Source organism: Pieris brassicae, chromosome 2 (genome assembly GCF_905147105.1).
Source record: "Pieris brassicae chromosome 2, ilPieBrab1.1, whole genome shotgun sequence".
Taxonomy (NCBI): Eukaryota; Metazoa; Arthropoda; class Insecta; order Lepidoptera; family Pieridae; genus Pieris; species Pieris brassicae.
The window spans coordinates 6,634,638-6,656,748 of record NC_059666.1 but is presented as its reverse complement, the minus strand read 5'-3'; the positions used below and the strand labels follow the sequence as shown (position 1 = coordinate 6,656,748).

Below are 22,111 nucleotides of genomic sequence, written 5' to 3'. Positions count from 1 at the left end.
TTTGTGTGGCCATATGTCTGTAGTGCATGTCAAATTAAATGATAAAATAGAAGAAACTGATACTTCTGTTGTGGTAAAAGATCAAATAATAAAGAAAAAAATTATAAAAAAGGATCCAAAACTGAAACCTTTAAATGTTTATACTAACATTAGAGAAGTGTTCTCAATAAAAAATGAAAACAATAAGATTACACCAGATTTAGTTCCAGTAAAAATCCGAAACAACAAAAAGAAAAAAGACAGATATGCTGGTTTGTGTCAAAAAGCTGTTATGGATGCTTCTAAAAGAAAAAATGGAGATGAAAAAATAAATACCTTAAATTTATTTTTAAAACCATCATCATCATAAAATACATTACTTTTGAACATAACATTATTTTTGAAACTACTGTTTACTAATCAGTATAAGATGAATGTCCATAACATTAGTATTTGTATGGCCAGTAATAATGTGTAGTTCACCCTTCCTGAACTTTTTATAAAAATTGTATGAATCATTGTTAGTCAAATATGTTTGCACAGAGAGATTTTCTTTTCTTGCATCAGTTACTAAATTGGTATAACCAATTGCCCCAGCTGCATCTGTAGGGCCATCTATACCATCAGTACCAGCACTTAAAAAATATATATCATGGTCAGACAAACAATCCTTATTTTCGTGTAACAATAATGATAATTCTAACGGTAATTGTTGATTTCTTCCTCCTTTCCCACTTCCTGTTACTTCTACAGTTGTCTCTCCGCCAAGAATAAGACAAATATCTCCTTTGAAGTCGACTGTATTTAAGATATTTATGTTATCTAGTATAACTGGCAAGTCGAGCTTGCTAACTTCCGACTTAAGTGTTTTAAAATCAATGTTTCCATTAAGATAATCACAAAATTGCTTAAGTAGTTTGCAATATTGCTTAGCTAGATCTTTAACATTCCCTGTAATTGTATATGATAAAGCTACTGGTAAATAATGTAATTCCTTTGCTTGAGTAACTGCAGCATCTATACTAAATTTATTTGAGCCTATTATATAATTATGTACATTATTATGTGGAAATGCCTTATTATAAGCTTTATCTTCTAATGCACTTAAGATAGATGAAGGAAGGTCTTCAAATAAGTGATATTTCTTGATAATATTAATTGCAGATGTTGGAGAATCCTTATTTTCTGCAGTGGGCCCACTGGCTATGAGATCTAAGGGGTCACCAACAATATCAGACAAAATTAATGTAACAATTTTAGCTGGTTGTGCTTCTAAAGCCAATTGTCCACCTTTTAAATCAGATGTTGCTTTTCTCACCACATTTAATTCTTTAATATCTGCACCACAGTTTGCCAATTTTTTAATTAATGTGGTTTTCTCTTCTAAAGTAATAGGGGCTTTTGGCAATGGCAACAAAGCTGATCCACCACCTGAAATCAGGACTATAACAAAGTCATTTATACACATGTTGGAAAGTAAAGATTTTACTTTTTTGCTAGTGTTTTCAGCATCCTCATCAGGCAAGTTGTCTTTAGCTCCCTCTATGTATTTTAGGTTACTTTTAAACATTAACTTGTTTGAACTGCCTTTAGGTATACTTATATAGCCATCTCTAATTTTAGAATTAAACATGCTTTCTACCTCCATTGCCATACTTTTCACAGCTTTTCCAGTACCGATTACATAAACGCTTTTGTCCTTTAAATTAAAATTATTGTCAAAAACATTTAATTGTTGTGTAATTGGGTCATACTTTAAATATTTTTTTATAAGAATTTCTGGTAAAACTGCTGTATAGCTAGTTTTATATATTTTTATCAAATTATCGAATGTATATTTTGCCATTATTATTATTTTGAAGTAGGAAGAACACTTTTGAACAAGGAAACAGTGGTTTTTTGCAACTTTACTGTTTAAATATTCTAAATTCGAATAATCACTGTGTTTGGAACAGTTATCTTTAGGTATTGTGTAAATTAACGCCGGATTTCACTAATTTATGACAATACTTATTACGTAATCAACGTTTATTACTTATGTTAAATAACAAATTAATTATTTATATTCATAACTTTTTAACAGTTAATTCGTTATTTAAGGATTATGATGGTACAAAACTAAGAAATCAATAGTGGTCAATCACCATTTTACACAAAACCACTTTAAAACTGCTGGTTGGTTAATAAATCCAAAGACAAAAAGAAATATATTTAAAAACTAATTCAACTCGGCAATATTATTAAGGGAACTACTTTATCTTATCTGATAAATTGACATTGATCCAAATAACTGGTAGGTCAATTACATAAAATGTATGATTATTATTTGTGTTGCATCTTTCAATTTTCTTTTTTAAATTCCAGAGATGTACCCATGTAGGTATATAGCCGAAATTCTAACGGACACAAGGAAACCCGCTAAATTTATATAAACAAATATGGCAGCGAAGCCACAGCTGATAAATAAAATTTCAACTAGCAATTCCGTCTCCTAGTAATAATAATGGAAACTTTGTCAATTAACATTTGACCTGAAGGCCGACGGACTATCGATCGATATCTGTTTGTTCTCTGTCTTAAGAAAGTAGAACCGATAATAATCAATAATTTTTCTCCTCGCATTTTTCAATCCAATTCTTTTCAAGTCATAATATTCTATAGACTAAAGAAGCTTTATCTTTGCTTGCACAAAAACGAACCTTTTTTATAAGCAACAGTTAAAGATTGAAAAGTTTATGTTCAATTGGAATAATCTTGATTTAAGTGTCGATTTCAATATAATACATATAAAATGTAGGTACTAAAAGTTAAGACAAAACATTGGTCTCTCATTAATTGTATCTACGGTTACCTTGTAATTGTAATCTGTGATGTATTTTCTAAGCATGTCTGAACAAGTCGCCGCAAAATTTAAATTTTTAGAGAGAATTAAACGGTAAATACATGCAGTGCAGTCATCTCGTAATATTTTGTCGTTATACGGTTTAATAGTTATGGATATCCCTATATGTTTTTCCCACTATTTTATGAATAAGCAAAATGTTAGATCGTTTCAAAATATATTTAATATTAATTTATTTAAATCGGCCGAAAATGAAGTATATATACAGAACGTCCTTCAAGATTCGGCAAGTGAAATATCTCAAGGACTGCGTGATGTATTAAATACCTTGAGAATCAATATTTTAAAGTATTGTAAACAAGATTTTAAAGAAGTTTTTGAACCTCCAGGACAAACCAAGACATTGTGTCCTGTTGATAAAGGATATATTTTTAATGGGTGCTCATCCGGATTGTTTAAAATTATCCCGAACGCTTTCTTTGGAAATAACCATAATTTAAAAATATTTCAAAAGTGTTTAAAAACCATAGTTTACAGTATGAGGAAACAACATTTAATTTTCTCAATGTTTATAAAAACATGGAACTACGATGTTGGACTATGGGCTTCTTTCGAATTGAATATTGCACAGAATATGCTGTTAGCCGTCTTAATGTGGGTATTTAAAAATATTTTATCGGCAATTATTTGTCTTAATTTTTATGTAACAACCTGTAAAATTGATGCGGACGAGAATAAGCTACATTATTTTTGGAAATATCAATGGCAAAGTTTTTACGATAAAGAAATACATAAATTGCTAGTTCGACGTGCTTTAAGCAAATATGAGCCTTACTGTCTAGGCAAAAAAGTAAAGAAAAGATTAAAATATCAACAATGTATGGCAATTAAAAACATCAGAAGGGATATACCGAAACTTCACTTTATCTTAAAGCCAAATAACGAAGTTAGACCAATCGTCCGATACAAAAATGGCATATTAAGTATTTCGGAAAAATATAAAATCAAAGAAAAATTGTTGTTCCTTAAACTTTTAAGTGGACAGGGAAGACGTAAATTAGAATCTCAGTTTGTTTCATTACATTCGGATTGGCTGAAACGAAATAAACCAAAATTATATTTTATTAAAGCTGATTTACGAAATGCTTTTGGATCTATCAATAAGTCGTTACTTAAAAGAATCATTTCGGAGAAGATGGAAGATTTAAAGAAAGAAAACTCCTACTATTTTAAAAAATTTTGTGTGCAATACAAAGAATTGTTGGCTGAACTTCAAAAGCCCATATATGTTCGAGTTGGTTCCACAATTTTTGCTTGGCAATCTGGTTTAGTCCAAGGATACGTATATTCACCAGCTTTATCTGAATTATATTATTCATACTTAGATAAATTATATTTTTCCGAACATCTTGAACAAAGTGAAAATCAACTAAAACTTTTTACTAGAATTGTCGACGATTATCTCTATATTACTGATTGTTTAGATGACGCTTATGCGTTCATAAATGCGCTGTCAAATTACAAAAATGTAAACTACGATAAAACTGCTGTAAATTTTGAATATCCAGGTATAAACTATAGTGATGTCATACAATTTGTCGGATACACATATAATACGCAAGATTTAATTGTTAATAGAGCGCGTAATATTTATGCTGGTCATATGTGTTATAAAATAACATTCTCCCAATCGATCAGCAATATAAATACATTTTTAGAGAGCAGAATTGGCCAGACTGGTATCCCAATAAATTCTCTTTTATTTAATTTAAATAACATGGACGAGGAGATACTATGGCGCAACATTTTCGTCACATTTTGTATATCCGCAAATAAATTTTGTACAATACTTTCCATATTGTGTGAGGACATGTTAGACTATTTAATAATTTATAAAAGACAAGTTAGCGTGAAGCTTACGAACTCTATAATAAAAGTATTGTCTAGAAATAAACCCAATGATTATATGTTTATGTACTGCATAAATCATTTCCGTTATTTGTCGTTTAAGGCCTTATTGCTATGTGCTAAAAAGACACCCAAATGCAATAACCTTGTAAGCCATATAAACGGGGAATTATCGAAATGTAATTGTCTATTCGGTAAATGGCGGAACCATGCATCTAGAATAAGTAGAAATGGCGATTCACAGAAAGCGGCTATACAAAGTATATGCAGAAGAACGGATTTGAGAAGAATTACGAAGTCATTTGAAGATTTGCCAACAGGTTTTGAGTGCTATAAGAATATGTATGTGTGAAATTAAACAAGTATTATAAAAATGTTTTTATTTGTAAATGGACGGAATACATATGTTTTAAATACTAAATAAGGCTTTTCTGGATGGAAATAATTACATTCAATACTAATAATAAGATTCTAAGCCGAGACGACACTATGAATAGTTAATCTTACCTTAGGTTTACAAAATATAAAAATACAGCATCCAAGTACCCAAATATGAGTATTAGAAAAGTATGTGTTTAAAAATACTGCCGTGTCGTGTAATATATATGTGACTGATATGCAAACATTAAACGTAATAGCTGTTTAGATTCTTAAATAAAAAATGTTTTAAAAATATTTGCTATTTAAAGACTTCAAATACAATCTAACCTATTTAAGAGAAAATCTATCAACTTATTAAATTGTTTATACATGTAGTATAATATGTTGTGAAATACACATCTTATATAATATCAATAAGGGAATGTTAAAATGTCTTTGAATTTAAAATAATAGTCTATATCTAATCGTCAATACATAAGCTAGACAACTTGCTTGCAAATTGTACGGTAAGTTACCAGTTATAATAACTAAATAAAAATTAAGTGGTGTCAACATTAGTGTCGATTCTAATGTATATATAAACTAAAAAAATACTTCTAATATTCCTTCGAGTTAAGACTACAGCATGACAGGGATAAAATTACTGTATGATCATTGAGAAATATATTCAAAATATATTCACTATGTTTCATAGAACAATAAATTATATTATATTCAATAATTTTAAGCTTCTATTTGAGAGTATAAAAAGTGTTATTTGTAATCTTAATAAAGCGTGGCTTTAGTCGCTAACTAAAATAATAAAAAAATATTGCTTTTTGTCAGTCACGTGACACGAGATTGTTACATGACGTACCATGCCTGTTAATAATATATCTTAGCCTAATTATACTGTCTTGGAGTTTAATTTCGAGATTGTATTTGTACGTAATATAGGAATTTGTAAAATTTAAGAATGTAAAATCTTGTCGTTTCTTTACGTGTTCGTGTACATGGAACTTCATAGGGTCTGCAAAGACGCCATCTTGTGTAGAGAAGCGTTTCAGCGAGTTATTAATATCATGAACGAATATAAAAATATCAAATAGCTATTACGATGACCATAATTATCGCAATATAGCCACAAAGACCAACATTAACGAGAGTAATTGACCCAAAATACCATTTCTATAGGCGTGGGAGAGGAAATCCGGGTCCGATGCTATGTAGTAGGATGCTTGCGGCGCGTCACATGACACAATACGTGCGGCGCGCGGTAACGAATTACCGGCGATCATTTCGGCCGAACGCTTGTTGTGTGGAAGGGGCTTTAGACGGACCGCCGCGTCGCTAAAGATCAGGTCAGCGTATGGCGGCTTTGAATAGAACATGCTGAAGCTGAAAATGAAACGATAAATGGATTATTCAAAGGAATTTTTCAATATTCAGTATAGATGTACATAGTAGATAAATAACAATATTCGATTGTTAATTTTTATATGCTTTTTAACCAATACGTCACATAGGAATTGCTATTTAAATCCTTTGATTTTGGCACAGACATATTAAAATAATTCCACTTTTACATTTGCATGAAATGGAGGGTACTCATAAAAATGAAATTCTCTTGAACCTTGGCTAGTGTGGCTGTGTTTTAGCTGAGTAATGCGTGACAGATATTTTTCGAATTATTTGTTTTCATTGCATAATTTATTTGTAACTAGGTATATTTTTAAATAAAATAGATATTTTTTTTAATGTATAGTTAATATTAATTATTAATATTATTAATATTTTTACTAAAAAAACAGTTAATACATTTACGGAGAGAAGCCTTTAATAGCAATTTAGACGTCATCAGAGCAGTTAGTAAAAGTTTGTCTCACCTAAAATCATCATTGACAGTAGCTCCATACAGTTGCAGAGCGTACAGCATTAGATTGGAGAATGTGTCCAACTCGGTGTGGTTCGCTCGTCCCATCATCACCGAACCCGGGACTTTGCCCAGATTGCAATGTTTATATTCGTGAATTTTTGCTCGCGTACCTGTACATATATTTTACTTATATGCATAATACGTAAAATCGAGCTATTGTAATAGAAAAGTAATACCTCTTCACAATTTTGTATTTTACAGGTTTAAATCATGTATTGACCATCTTTGTGAGAGGCTGGTGCCTATAAAAGGACTTTAAAAGTCCTATTATCATTAGTATTGTTGAAAATTCAGCAGAGGATTCAGCGTGCGACTCTCATCCCTGAGGTCGTAGGTTCGATCCCCGGCTGTGCAGCAATGGATTTTCTCTCTATGTGCGCATTTCACATTAGCTTGAACCTACTTGCCTATTCGATTTACAAATGATCATGAAACAGATACAGAAATCTGAGGCCCAAACCTAAACATATTGTAGCGCCATTGATTTATTGTAGAAAATTAAGTCAGGATAATATTACTTATTAGGCATAATTATTGTATAGGCTAGATTGTAATTCATGTAAAGTCGCAATCTTTTTGTGAACTTCCATCGCGGATAAAAAAAATGTCCATTATATTCAAATGTAACGATAATTGTATATAAGTAATTAATTACTATTGTATTTTAAACAAAACATTGATTCTACATGTAATAAATAGTGAGAAGTCGATACTTTCGTTCTGGCATTAGTTATCGTATAAGTATACGAAAATTATGACGATTAAGCAACTATATGTTTATAGCACCTGTATCTTAATTAAAAAAAAACCCTCTCCATAGTAGCTTATCTTCATTTAAAAAAATCAAACACACATCTACACACAATACTCGTCGAGCGAGTTTGCTTATTTTGCGCAAGCCGCGTATAAATTATTTGAAGAAGTCTATTAAGTATGAGGGTGTGCAATTACTTGATCAATTACCGTCCATAATTCGTAATATTAGCGCGTTTAGCAAATTCAAAAGGGCATTCAAGAAACATATCAAAATGAGTCTAGTGGACTGATGGCGACATGTATCTCGTTCGTATATACATATAAAGTTTTTTAAACATAAAAAGAAATTTAACGTAAAGTGCGCTCTAAACCCTCAGGTACTTTTAGTTTCTCTTTATATACTTAATTTATTTTATTTTTCCTACAGCTACTCATTAAACAATATTCAAAAAATTACATTATAAACAAAAGCCAAAAACGGAATACACATGCAAACATAAACATTAAGCATAGGTAAAACTGACCTATTTATACAAAAAATATAACAAAGTACAAATTCATACTAAATTCTTGATTATAAGTTCTAAGTTCTAAGATTCATTGATCATTATAATAAATATTTAATATAAAGGAAGAATACGATAAGCTATACCTACAATATTTGCATTTTTTTGCAGTTATTAAGGTTTTCTAGTGTATCTGGGTCCTGTACTTACTGTAGATGGAAATTGGATTTTCATTTCACACGAACTTGCGAATTTTGGGTTTCCAATAAAGGTAATAAATCTTTAAACTAATAAGACAAATCACCTTATCTACCAACTCGAACAATTATAATTTCGAGAATCGAATTGATGCGCTATAACGGCTAATCCACGGCTGTTACATACCATCTGGACACATGAGCTGCAAATCATCTCCCAGTAAGTCACGCGCCCACCACTCCCGACGTCGCCCACCCGTGACCTCAGCAGGTGCCGTGTGCCTTACAAAGGCTACGTCTCCACCCCCCTCTACCATACAACGCAGGGCACCCACATGACCGAAGTACTCCTCGCTTGCGTCGCGTCTGCAGCGACTGGAAGTAAGTGGTAAGAGGTATTGCATAAATTGCTCATAGTATTGGTATACAGAAATTTTAGTTTTGTATGTAACAATTGAAAACAGCACGTTTTACAGTTGTAAGTAATACATGAAAAAGCTTTATTGCTTGAAAGGAATGTACGAAATATCCCAATGCATTTTTATTTATTGCTAGAGTTCAGTTTCTATAGTCTATGTCAAATATAGGTCAAGGGTCTGTGGATAGAGAACTGTCGTTGGACTTGCGGTCGCATAAGTGCTAATTACCTTTTTATGTTGACAACTCTGTTAAGTCACTATAGTTTAAGGATTATCATTTTACTTTATATGAAAATTATACAAAAATATTTTTGTTAATACATGATACGTAGCAAATAATAATAATATAAGTTGAATAAGTGCCGCGCAGTTTCAAACACAGACTCAACCCTCTGTGTGGTTTTATTCATACATAACACTTTTTAATACATTGGCTTAGTCCCAATAACTAGCGTTGACACATTGAACGAATAAATATTGAATTACCGATATGACGCTCCATGGCATAGATGGCACAGGTTGTCATGAGGCACAGTGCCCGAGTCTACATATTCACTGCTGAGTGCGCCCGGTGTACATGACTTACTGAAGTATTGGGCCGCTGCGTGTGCGCCGTCACAGCCATACGGTCTGAAAGGAAAAGTGTTTTTTACTCGTGACAAAGATCACTTAAAAAAATATTCACACAAGTTAAACTTATTAATTTTCCTGAAACACATTCAATATATTTACATTTAATATTATTTTATTTACATTAAATGATTTACGACCGGAGATTCTTTGGCTAGATTTCCGGTGAAAGCATAATTGTTAGGGGTTAATTAGTAAGAGGCTGATCTACACAAAACTTATAACAAAAAATATACAAATGTATTTCATACATAATTTATAACTGTATTTCATACATGTTTGATTAAAATCCTATCCACGACTTACCTAATCCACCCATTCGATATTAGATAGGCCAAAGGATAAATCCAGCCAGCTGCTGTACCGATACCAGTGTGACAGGTGTTCTTGCCTCTCAAATAAGTTAAATCTGTATCTGGATCTTGCTCTTTGCCGACAGCTACTGCATAATACCAGCTGTCTCCGCTCGAGTAGACCTGGATGTGTTGATTATGATGTTTATTTAAAAGTTTTATGTTTATTTTATATATATCATTAGACCGTTTTAAAAACATTTTTATGTATTCACACTTACGCAATATAGCCTAAAGCAAACAGAGAAGTGCAAACTTATAAATTTCTCTATTGTATATTGTCTTAACTCGTAAACATAATCGACTTTTGAGCACGGTGATAGAAGTCAAATTTATAGATAAACATAATTTTCACAGACCATTAATATTAGATTCCAATTTGATACACATTATTACATATAGAATACACTTTTCATCGTATTTTTTTCACATTTTATTCCCACAGAATTAGTCTTGATGTTAATCTCTATTCAGTATTATGTGAAAGTTTAAATCTTGGAGGAAGGGCTATATATATATATATATATATATATATATATATATATGTCGCAGTAAAGTAGTTAAATCAGAGAGTTAATTGAATCTCAAGACAGTTAGTTAAATGTCGATATTCATACAAGTCGCCAGCAAATGATTTAAATAAAGCAGCGTCGAAAACGTTTAACTATCTGTCTGACCGAAAGCCAGCGTGTTGATTAACAATGTAAAACAAGACTCCGCCATGATTATTTTAATTGTTATTGTTATTTCGGTGTGATCGTGAAGAACTGAGAGCTTGGAAATTCCGTGTTTTGCTTTATTGTAAATGCTTAGGTTAGGTTAGGTTAGTCTTGTTGCCTAGGAACGTTTAGGAAACTCGTTAAACTTGATTGAATATCGACATTTAATTAACTGTCTAGAGATTCAATTAACTCTCTGATTTAACTACTCTACTGCGACATATACATTATTATCAGGTTACAAGACTTTTCCAGTCATATTTAAGTTTAGAGTCATTTAAAATTTATGTACATAATTTTTGAAGCGAATTAAAACTCTTACCTCTTGCATAAACGGCACCAGTCGATATTTGTAAGCAGCGTGCAACATATCGGCGGCGTCAAAGACTGCCATGTCAGCTGTTCCGTCAGCGATTGCCCGCTCGCAGTGCCGGGAACTATGCCCTCGCCAACATATAAGCGACGGAGATAGGAAGGCGGCTTTTAACGCTATCTGTGGGTTACGAAATTCCGTGAATACACATTTAAATATTTCTAAAATCGCCGATTTGACAAAGGTAAAACATTTACTTCATTACTTAATCAAAAATAGGCCGAACTCAGCTGTAAGTTGCTGTAATCAATAGCTACCGATTTTCTACGGGCCTATATTATCTTTGGAGGTTTTGATATTTTTTAATACTATGTTTAAACATAGGAGCTATAGTACAGTTGTTCTAGAAGTTTCAGCGAGCGCTTTTCATTACTAATCCGTTATCCGGGTTATCGGTTTATGTTCACATTTAACACGCTCGTAAGACGAAGAAAAACATCGTAAGAAAACTGGCCTTAGACCCAAAAGTAGACGGCGTGGGTCTGTCACAGAATACTGATTACCAATTTGCCTATTACATTTTTTTATCACGAAACAGATACATAAATCTGAGGCCCAGACCTAAAAGGTTGTAGCGCCATTATTTTTTCTTACAGTAGTATAGAAATGTATTGAATTACTGTATCTTTATCCAATGGTTTTTTTTGAAGTCGAACTAACTTCATATTCAAATATTATTCAGTTTTTTTTAATTCGTATATGTATTTTACATTTAAAAAAGATTTATTTATGTGCTACATATTTCTGGAGTAAGTATACTATGAAGTCTTACCCTCATTTTAATACATTTGTCATATTCAGCATCACTGGTCACACAAAGCGTGGCGCGTTTGACTGGACAGTCCCTTATACCAATGACGGCCTTCTCCGCCTGATCACCTACATATTTGTTATTTAAAATATGGTGAGCTGCTTGCTCCTCTTCATCCAATATTCGGAAGCTAATTGTGGAGTCCTAAGCAAAAGAATAAATGTATAAGAGTATATATATAAATACTTATACAATTTCCAAAATAGAGTAGAGACAAGTCTTGACAATAAGGCCTTGTGTTATTGATCTACGGTGGAACCTTACCAATAAACTTGTGTATTATCATAAAATAATTTCAACCCAGTTATCGTCATATGTAATTTTGTATCTGTGACTGACGCTACATTTATTAACTACTCTGCGTGGTAATCAGCTTTGGGTGTGGTAGCAAACCATGGATTCATGTTTGTGACTTGATGAATTCAATTCACCTCAAAATCATTTATTCATTTAGGTAACAGAATGAATGTCAATAAAGAAATACATATTAAATTCTAAATACTTCTAATTTAACATTTACTGCGATTTCTCAAATCAAGGGCGTAGAACGGTAGACGAGATGAACTGGCAATAAACTCTCCGCCACTCTTTATAATCGCCAAGTTTTGTTTTTGTATTAGACAACGTTTGTAAGGAGCTGCAACTATTACACCATGTTCCAATTGACATCTTAAGTAATAAATAATAATAAAATAAATTAAAAGCAATGATTTGTCTCAGATTGTCAAAGATCCTCTATCAGTAGAAGGCATGGTGAAATAGGAGCACGCACTTCCATGTTCGTGGAAACAACACGCAAATACATTGTCGAAATAACTAACATCACCGCATAAACGGATTCAAGTACGACAAGTCACCACAAGTAGCACCCGTTCACGAGTTTTTTTTTACAGAATGTTTATAAGAAGCTGCAACCATTACACAATGTTCCATTTTGAGTATCATTTTAAGTAATTTAAAAAAAAAAGAGAGAAAATTTCTATCTATTTCTAGTTGCCTGAAAAAGAAAGCTTCCAAACTAAAATCGAATCTGCCGAAAGTAGCGAGACAACAAAAATCAATTTTGATAGGATTATACACACAAGGTCAAGCCTAAATTATCTTCCATTGATGGTGCATTTCGTTGAGATGCTTTCCAAAAACAGAACGAATATTAATATACAATTAGTCACTTTTATTATATTTGATAGAAGTATGAAGTAGCACTTCAACTAGTGAAGTTAAACTCTTTCTCAGTACCTACTACTCTTACTGCCACTAATAAACATTACATATACACTAAATTCATGAACAGTTGCGCAAACACGATGCATCTTAGTTTAAAAAAATAAAATAACTACGTTTAGTTATTAAATTGAATTCCCACACGTAGCAAGCATAACACTAATCATGTAGATCTACTTAAAATCAGAACCCCGGTCTCACAAATATAACTTAATTGAGAGTATTTACAACAGCTGTACTTATATTATTATATTCTTTAATACAAGAAATAGTAGTACCGAGTCCGTTTAGAATCTTTTTAGAATTTTTTGGATGAACTTTGATATAGTCAACAATGTATGACTGTGGTCTTCTACATTTTTACTGTTCGTTTTTAATTTTAATAATTAAGACATACATAAATTTTTATCTATTATTCATATACCTCAATATATTTGAAGAAATTAAAAGGATAAGTAATATAATTTTGTTTGTTTTCTTTAAAAAAGAATAATGTTGTCTTTAGGATAACTTACTTGCAAAAGGAGGTCTGTAGTGCCTTCAGATTCAAACAGTTTAAATGGCAATTCAATGGGTTGACCGAAATTGTCAACCCTCGGTTTGTATGGAGACATCGTAGTACTGAAATAGAATACAAAATTACAACTAGTCAGTGCCAAGATACATAAAAAAACTGTGTTTATAAAACTGTAAGTCCGTCTAAGTTAGGACTTGTTTGACTAATATTTTTTTTCCAATATTCTGTGCTTTTTTCAGTATAATAGAAAATCTTGATTAAATACTCATTAGGCATAAAAAACAAAGAAATGTTTGTCTCCAAAAGTACCTTTCAACCGACTCTATATAAATGACAGTGATATAAATGATAAATGCGAGATCATGTTTTAGTGGAAATTTTTTTTTTTTTTTTTTTAATAATTTTATGGCCTGGTAACGAGACCTTTAAGCCAAGTGGAAATATTGTTGAATAAACAAAGACAATAGAACATTAGACATCTGACACAGCATTTGAGTGTCTTATTGACGTTCGATTTATCAGCGGGGTAATTTTTATTTTGTAGTAATTATATTGTGGCTTTGTTATTGCACATTTATGAATAACTACAAAAATACTAATTGAGGTTCAATCAACTCCAACGTTTATATATTCTGGTTCTATCTAACATTAATGTTTAAATCATATTATTATAAAATAATATTAATGAAACCCTACCTTCCTTCGTCATTCCGGTCGTTACGATCAAATTGATTTCGTCTAAACGCATCATAGTACCGGTTTTGTTCTGTAGTAGACGACAGCCAGTTGCCATACGCGTCCTGTTTTTATATATAAGTACATTTATTGAATTAGATATAAAACATGCCAACTGGGAAATTAGATAATATCATTCAAAATAGCGACTAAATAATGTTAACTTTCATTTAAGAAATAAATATTTAAGAGCCTTCCTAAAAACTTTGTAATTATAAGCAACTTCTTTTATGATTTTAATTTTTTTTAATCAACACTGAAATTTCTTTGAGCTTTATTTTTAATGAAGTAATTTAATTTTAAAAAAGACACACCTGTTGGTATGCATCTGTCCGATTTGACATCTTATTCATTGTATTTGGTTCACCATAAAGCTCAACAATCTTCATTATCAGATTTTGGTATCTGCAATCAAAAATGTTTTATTTATATAAAAATAAGTTTTGAAGTATATAAATTCTTTTTATTCTAGTAAAACAGAATTTTCTATAATTAATTTCTTGTTTATACTAAGTTGGTGGTGCCTTCAAACAATTCTTTAGTATTAGAATTACACTGAAATGAAAAAAAAAATGTGAGACACAGTTATTTAAAAAAATTATGAATTTGAATATATTAAACATAAAATACACAAACAACAAGTATTACTTAAAGTTCTGGGGAAAAAAAATCAATATTTTTAAAACAATTCAACTTGTATAAATATAATTTATCAACAGACATATAAAATTTATGTCTAATTAATAATATTTTATACTACGTGAAGGTACTATTAGAATGAAGTCGTTCGGTAGCTAGTATAAGATATAACTAACTTGCTTCTCAGGGCTGGGGTGGCAACACTGGAAGTGAGTACAGCGTCAGCAGGTACTCGGCCCCAGTTACACCTTTCCCAGTCAGTGACTGGAGCCCGAGAACCGTCGCGACATATCAGCTCGAAGTCGGCCTCTGTCACGCCGCCTGTCAACCAAGATGAGTTAAGTTAATATATTTTATAGAAGGTTCTCTATATCATTATATATATAAAAAAATATATAACGTTAATGGTTAATTATAATTTAACGGTATAAAAATATTGTCTTATTTTATTTGTATGTATTGCGCGTGCTTGAAATGATGGATTATAGCTAGCGTCACCTACTACTACTAAGGTCACGCCAGAGCTGGTACTTTCTCCGTTCAACAAATAAGTATAGCAATACACACAAGGAAATGTTGCCAATTAAGGGTAGAAGACCGAAGGCACCAAACTTTAAAAAAAAATTGTTTTAATTTTCTATTTATCAGTTTTTAAGTATTAATAATATGTCGTTTAAGAATATTGTAAATTATGTACATAAGTGTTGGAAATAAAGATATATAAACTGTATAAATAAAATAAAAATTAGCCCAAAAACCCTCTATTACTTTTTTACACACAATAAAAAATATTTTATATTTAAAAATAATTATAATCATCACCATCAATGCATTACCTAATATTTTATGTGAGAGTAAGGCATGTTGAATTGTACTGTCCCTCACAAAGGCAATTTCTCCTGTTCCATTATTGACAAGGCATCTAAGTGCTCCCTCATAACCTGCATAAGGGTCTGCCAGGGTACAACGCACTCCAGCTCCACCAGTGCATAGCTTACATAACCTGCAAATAGTAACATTCAGAGTATAGTACTTACAACTCATAGATATATTTTACGTAGTATCATATATGTATATGCTTTTTATTCACAAACATCATTAATGCATTGCTTTTAAATATTTACTTAAGATTTTGGAATAAGTGAATCACTTACTGATCAGGATTATCTCCAATTGGATTATATAAATCCTTCAAAGAATTTGGGGCACATGAATCACTGAAGTATTCCACCGCTGATTTAACATGATTATTACAGTCAGTTATCTTGAGGCCACCTTCTTTAATAAGCTGAAATGTGTGTATTTTTTTAACTTATCAGAAATGAGCTTTACAAACTTGATGCTTGAAGATACAGTGTAAACTCTATATCACAACACTGAAGGGACTGTGCATTTTATGGTGTTATAGAGAGTTGTTGTTAAATGGAGGGAATAAAAATATATAGATAATCCATGACTCCTACATATTAGTCATGATCAACAACAGTCTTGATGTGCAAGCAATCACAACCGAGTTTATTGCAACAAAAGAATTTACACAGCTACACAGTTTTTATTAATTTTAACAACTTAAAAAGTACCATATTACTCAATTGTTGTTGTTATAGAGTGGGTGTAATGCTATGTAGAGTGTATCATTGTATGGAAGACAAGTTATACCAACCAAAGCCAATTAATTTTGACACTTTAGGGATGAGTTTGTTGTTAAATTGAGGGATTTTACATGGAGTTTACACTGTATATTACATGAATCACTGAGCCACAAAGTTTGCAAAAGTTTCTTACCACATGTATTGGCATGACCCATCCAGCAAGTGATCCAACACCTGGGAAACAGGCCTTTACCCCTCGTAGTCCATACAAACCTCCACTAGGTTGTACTTGGGGCAAACTTCCTTTCCTTACAACAGCCACTGCATATTGATAGGGTTCTCCACCACCATAAACCTAAAATAAAAATAATTTGGTAAAATTTTGATGGTAAAGCATTTTTAACTAATATTGACTTACAATGTTTCTTTATAGAAAAAGGCTTCTTTAAACCAAAGACATAACACCTATTTCTATGATTGAAAAAACATGTGGCTATGCAAAGAATATAATAATACTACTATAAAATAGCTTAATTGGTTAATGTATTCACTTTGAATACAGCAATAAATACCTCTTGCAGTAATGGGACAAGTGAGTGATATCTTCCAGCAACATATACTTCTCCAGCATCAAGAGCTAGTAATGATGCATCTCCTTGATCAACCCATGTCATACATTCTTCTGCATCAAATGCCTAGAAAGTATAATGTTTTTATTACAACGGAAAACTACAAATTTTCCTTTTTCTCTTATTTACTTTATATCGAAAGGAACAATACTGCAACTTATCAAAAATTCAAGAATACTTTTAGTTCAATCAATATCAAGCTGGAAACTGAGTAATTATTTTACCAAATAATATATTAGAGTAAAACAAGCAAATTCAAAATCAGTAGAACCTTAATACTAAGCAAATTTTGTAACTTTTAGTCTTACCCGTTTACATTCTATTTCAATGAAGTCCTTTCCAAAAAGTCCTTTATCCTGAAGTACGGTTTTGGATAGTTTTTCACATTTTTTCTGTTCCGGTATAGATGTAGTGCACCAGGTTACTTTGTCTTTGCCTTCAATTTTAGGTTCTCCGTGGATACCATTAGCTATACTCTCGCTACCGTAGTAACTTCCTTGAGCGGAAACTGTAAAAAATTAAATTTTAAGTTAACAAAATAAAATGTTTATGAGATGTAGTAGCATTAAACTGGACGTTTAAAAGTTTTTGAAAAAGAAAGTTGCGTACCTATCGAGCAAAGTAATAAAACTATTTTCAGCATATTTCTTTTTATCAAATTATCATGTTTTTAAGAATAGAAATAATTCAATTCATTAGAGTTGGGACACCGGACACACCCGAAAACGATCCGCCTAACTGAAATAAACAACACAGATCAACTATAAAGTAGTAGTAAACAGTGTTCTACAATGACAGTTCGTGTAGACAAATTTTGATACAAATATTAGTTTAAACTAGAGAATGTAAGTCCCTAGGGCACAGTGTATGTACCTATGGTGTATACTGTACACTATACAGACCAAAACATTAACAAATAATAATATCTCTGGGTCCGGATTAATTGCTGAGCCACAACGAATAAATTTAAAACAGGTAAAAAACATTCAATAGCCATATTAATGACGTGTTTTATGTTGATATTTATTTTTTATTCTTGTAGGTCGTAGTCTTGTCTGTGGTTCGACTCATTCTAGTCCATAACTATGACTTAAAGGTCTATGTTACCATAAATAAAGCCATAAGTCATAAGTCATAACTACAATAATTATCTTGTCCTTGTTTTCGAGAAAAATATTGTGTGAAAATTAAAAAACAAAGTAAACTTGTAAGTATTACTAGATCTTATTTTTAATAAATTTTATAATGAATAGATTTGAATTGATTCCTATTTTTCATTAAAATTGAATGTGTTGAATGTAATTTTCAGGAACCTTTACAAAATCACATAAAAATATGGTTGTTTTTACATGTGGCCACTGCGGAGAATCGGTGCAGAAACCTAAAGTTGAAAAGCATTATCTTACAAAATGTAGAAATAGAAATCCAAATTTATCTTGCATGGATTGTTTTAAAGATTTCCTGTAAGTATTTTTGAAGAATTTGTATTTTTAGAGGAACTGGGGTTATTCTGGGTATAATAACATTGATTATTCAATGTTATTATACCCATATAGATAGATAGATTATAATAACATTGATAGATATATAATAACATTGATTATTCAATGTTATTATACCCAGGAGAAATGCATCTCCTGTTATGCATTTGGAGATACTCCTGAGAGGTATTTACAATAGGCAACATAAAATTGCCATAATATTTAGTAATAGTAAGATATTTTTGAAATATTGTAATTTTCTGTTATTTTAATTTTACAGTGGCAATGATTATGAGTCTCACATTAAATGTATTACTGAAGAACAACGATATTCAGCGAAAGGATTTCAAGCTAAAGAAAAAAAGGGTGAGAAGAAGCAAAATGCTTGGGTTGAAATGTTGCAGTCTGTATTAGATGAACAAAAAAATGCCTCAAAAAATGTCTTAAGAATCATTGAAACAATCAGTAAACATAATAACACACCTAGGAAGAAGCCAAAATTCATTAATTTTGTTAAAAATGTTTGTGGTAATAAAACAAATCCTAAAGACATTGATGGAGCGTGGGATTTGATTTCAGTAAAACTTACAGCTCTATCTAATGCTAACCAACAGAATAAAAATCAAAATAAGGATGAAAAATCAAGTTCAGATGCAAAAGAAATAAATTCTGAAATAAATGGTACTATGAATCATAATGATATTACTCCATCACAGGAAAACATTAATAATGATGAAGAACCTGTGGAACCTGTTAACGGTCAGCCCAAAGAAGAAATTAAACTATCAAAGAAACAGAAAAAAGAAGAAAAGAAACGCAAAAAATATGAAGCTGAATTACTGAGTGCTGAAACACCATCAACTGAAGTTTTAGAAGAAGTTGAAACCAAGAAAAAAGGTAAAAAGGGTAAAAATAAAGAAAATATAAATGATGATGATATTACAAACGAGGCTAAAAACAAGAAAAAACGTAAACGCCAAGACACAATACCAACAATTGAAGTGGTGGAGAATGGTGTTGTCAACAAGGAGAGTAAGAAAAAATTAAAGACAGATGAAGAGGAAGAGGAAAGCATCTGTTTACATGATCAGAATGTAGCCAAAAGTGAAGAGGTTGAAGAGAAAAGAGATAAATTTAACTGGCATGAAGTCATTTTGTCTGTGCTACAAAAGAAAGACAATGAAATGCAATTCAAACGTCTTCAAAAGAAAGTACTTGGAGAATATTCTGAATTCTTTGGATGTGAGGTTGATGATAGAATTGCTGATAAATTCATTAAAAAATTAAAGAGTGCTCCGAATGTAAGAGTTGACAAAAATAGAGTTACATTGATTGAGGAGTAAAAATTATTATAAATATTTCCTCTGCCAAAGTAGACATAAATAGGTTAAGATATGGATTGCGTCAATTTAATATCCCAAGTATAATATACTCTTATAATTGGGATATACACTGCCACAACTTTAATCTCTGATATCTTATCTTGGATTCAAATAGTTTCAGTCAGGATTATGCACCAGGAACTCATCTGAAAGTCAAGTCTTTTTTCACATAGCTCCTATAGATTATAGTTCCATTAAATATATATAGTGTTCGTATTTACACATCTTAAAAGCCATGAATGTACTATGTATTTTATTTCTTACAAATACCTATGTAAAATATTCAATTACATTGAAATTAAATATAAATGAGTTCTTTTACTATACAATAATATAATATATAAGTATGGATATTTCTTACAACATATTTATAATATATAAAATGCTTTAATATCTCTTATATAAAACCACACCAATAAGGGCACACTTAAGAAATAGAAGTGGCGTTGGTGATAGATGCAAACGGTTTGCACAAAGAATACTTTTACCTATGATATACTCATTTTTTCCGTAAAATAGGGATATTAGCGTAAATAGAGATATTGGATAAAACAAATTGTGCCCATGAAATATTGTTGAGTTTTTGTTTTTAACCCAATGACATCAAAACGTCTTTTGGGCATGATTGAGTGGTTTAATTAGTTACTGTAGTGTTGTCATTTATTATTATTATTATATTATAGGTAGGTAATACTTTTTTACCTGAATCCTTAATTAATTATTGATTTTTCATTAGCTACTTAACCCATATACCTACAAAAGTACAGACTAGGAATTGGAATCGATTACAGAAATTTAAAAATCCTGTAATGAAACCTGAAATGCAACAAATATATAGTTTTTTAAATATTAAAAACTACAAAGCTAAACATGTGAAAATATAATAGGCTGGGATTTGTTTCGCCAATATCTGTGTATATCAAATTATTTTTGAACAAAATCAAATATTGTTTGTTTATCGTGTTTCTTAATTATACAGCAATGCGTAAGGGTTGTCTTTTGAGTATCTATTAATCGTAGTTTTTAAGAATAACAATCGTTGACATTTACGGGATAGGTCACCTACAAAGAAAACCATCATGGGGCGGTGGGTCATTTATCATTTTTATGCCCAAAGTAATATTAATGTTGTGCTTTCAGAAATCTTTATAACTCAGAATTGTGGAACAAAACTATACAATACAAAAACTTACATCTGTTGAAGATCTCGTTTTATAGAATTTGGACTGTATTATATCCCATATCTTTATAATTTTACATCATACTGCAAACTCAGTATATTTTATTGACGGACATATATTTTTGCTTCAAAGATGTAGTTTATGTGTCAGCTAATGACGTCATACACGTCGCTTTACGTCTATAACAGCAAACATTGTAGCTTTATCGTTGAAAAATAATTGGGTATTAGCGTATATAAAACTACAAAGTATCTTCTTTTGTATCTTGAATTTTATGACGAATCATGTTTAGGTAAAAATAAGGTTAAAACTAGTCGTTATTTAATATTTATTGTATTTTATATTATTTAATTCAGAAATACCATTCCAGAAAAGCAAACCTGTCGGACGGCGCTACAATTCTACATAATTCGTAGAAGGCAACTTCCCTTCCATCCTCGTAGACACGTAGATTAGTTTTTCTTACGACTGTACTGTGTCATAGGCGTATATATGTACATATTTACATTTAGTCATGACGTTCGGGAAAATAAGTATATTTTGGACAATATAGTTATCACATAACCACATCGACTTATATTTGTATAATATTTTCTTACATTTTACAATTTATTTTAACTAACAGAAGTAGTATTTACAAAGTGTCCTTCATCACATCTTTAATTTTGCATTTATGACTCAGCTGTCACAATAGTTTTTCTATTATATATTTTAGAGAAAGCGTGAAAACCATAGTGCTTAATATTGGGTAAAAAGGTAAGGCACTTAAATCTCAGCGGCTTAAGCTCTCACGTTCATTCTGCGATCCTCCTTATCTTTCAACGTCAACATCTCGTATGCTTAATCCGATTACATGTTTAAGTGTACAGATTACAGGCCTACTTGTAATATCAATGTGCGTATTGGTAGGCATTTAACTGCGCAAATCTAGCGCCTTAAAAT

At 31.2% G+C, this 22,111-nt stretch overlaps 4 protein-coding genes across 4 annotated transcripts; 2 read left to right on the top strand and 2 right to left on the bottom strand.

The window, feature by feature from the left end:
• Nucleotides 1-331: 331 nt before the first annotated feature.
• Nucleotides 332-2,160, bottom strand: LOC123720696 (glycerate kinase). The gene has a single exon (XM_045677405.1). The coding sequence runs from the start codon at nucleotides 1,823-1,825 to the stop codon at nucleotides 386-388; it is 1,440 nt and encodes a 479-aa protein (XP_045533361.1). The 5' UTR covers nucleotides 1,826-2,160; the 3' UTR covers nucleotides 332-385.
• LOC123720695 lies at nucleotides 2,149-5,097 on the top strand. Its single transcript, XM_045677404.1, has 2 exons — nucleotides 2,149-2,272; nucleotides 2,344-5,097. The coding sequence occupies exon 2, from the start codon at nucleotides 2,973-2,975 to the stop codon at nucleotides 5,079-5,081; it is 2,109 nt and encodes a 702-aa protein (XP_045533360.1). The 5' UTR covers nucleotides 2,149-2,272; nucleotides 2,344-2,972; the 3' UTR covers nucleotides 5,082-5,097.
• On the bottom strand, nucleotides 5,095-17,892 carry LOC123720694 (melanotransferrin). Its single transcript, XM_045677403.1, has 17 exons — nucleotides 17,735-17,892; nucleotides 17,434-17,633; nucleotides 17,069-17,191; nucleotides 16,690-16,851; nucleotides 16,059-16,192; nucleotides 15,741-15,907; nucleotides 15,081-15,225; nucleotides 14,580-14,670; nucleotides 14,227-14,330; nucleotides 13,529-13,634; nucleotides 11,751-11,933; nucleotides 10,928-11,098; nucleotides 9,840-10,009; nucleotides 9,390-9,533; nucleotides 8,672-8,859; nucleotides 6,976-7,135; nucleotides 5,095-6,487 (listed from the first exon to the last, which is right to left on the bottom strand). The coding sequence occupies exons 1-17, from the start codon at nucleotides 17,766-17,768 to the stop codon at nucleotides 6,217-6,219; spliced, it is 2,553 nt and encodes an 850-aa protein (XP_045533359.1). The 5' UTR covers nucleotides 17,769-17,892; the 3' UTR covers nucleotides 5,095-6,216.
• Nucleotides 17,893-18,171: 279 nt separating this feature from the next.
• Nucleotides 18,172-20,290, top strand: LOC123720697 (cell growth-regulating nucleolar protein). Its single transcript, XM_045677407.1, has 3 exons — nucleotides 18,172-18,332; nucleotides 18,435-18,588; nucleotides 18,887-20,290. The coding sequence occupies exons 2-3, from the start codon at nucleotides 18,461-18,463 to the stop codon at nucleotides 19,947-19,949; spliced, it is 1,191 nt and encodes a 396-aa protein (XP_045533363.1). The 5' UTR covers nucleotides 18,172-18,332; nucleotides 18,435-18,460; the 3' UTR covers nucleotides 19,950-20,290.
• The last annotated feature ends 1,821 nt before the right edge of the window (nucleotides 20,291-22,111 follow it).

Coding starts and splice junctions, on each gene's coding strand:
- LOC123720695 (XM_045677404.1), top strand. CDS start 2,973: ATGGATATCCCTATATGTTTTTCCCACTATTTTATGAATAAGCAAAAT.
- LOC123720694 (XM_045677403.1), bottom strand. CDS start 17,768: ATGCTGAAAATAGTTTTATTACTTTGCTCGATAG. Junction 17,634..17,734: donor TTTATTACTTTGCTCGATAG/GTACGCAACTTT, acceptor AATTTTTTACAG/TTTCCGCTCAAGGAAGTTAC. Junction 16,193..16,689: donor GGGTCATGCCAATACATGTG/GTAAGAAACTTT, acceptor CACACATTTCAG/CTTATTAAAGAAGGTGGCCT.
- LOC123720696 (XM_045677405.1), bottom strand. CDS start 1,825: ATGGCAAAATATACATTCGATAATTTGATAAAAATATATAAAACTAGC.
- LOC123720697 (XM_045677407.1), top strand. CDS start 18,461: ATGGTTGTTTTTACATGTGGCCACTGCGGAGAATCGGTGCAGAAACCT. Junction 18,589..18,886: donor GATTGTTTTAAAGATTTCCT/GTAAGTATTTTT, acceptor TTAATTTTACAG/TGGCAATGATTATGAGTCTC.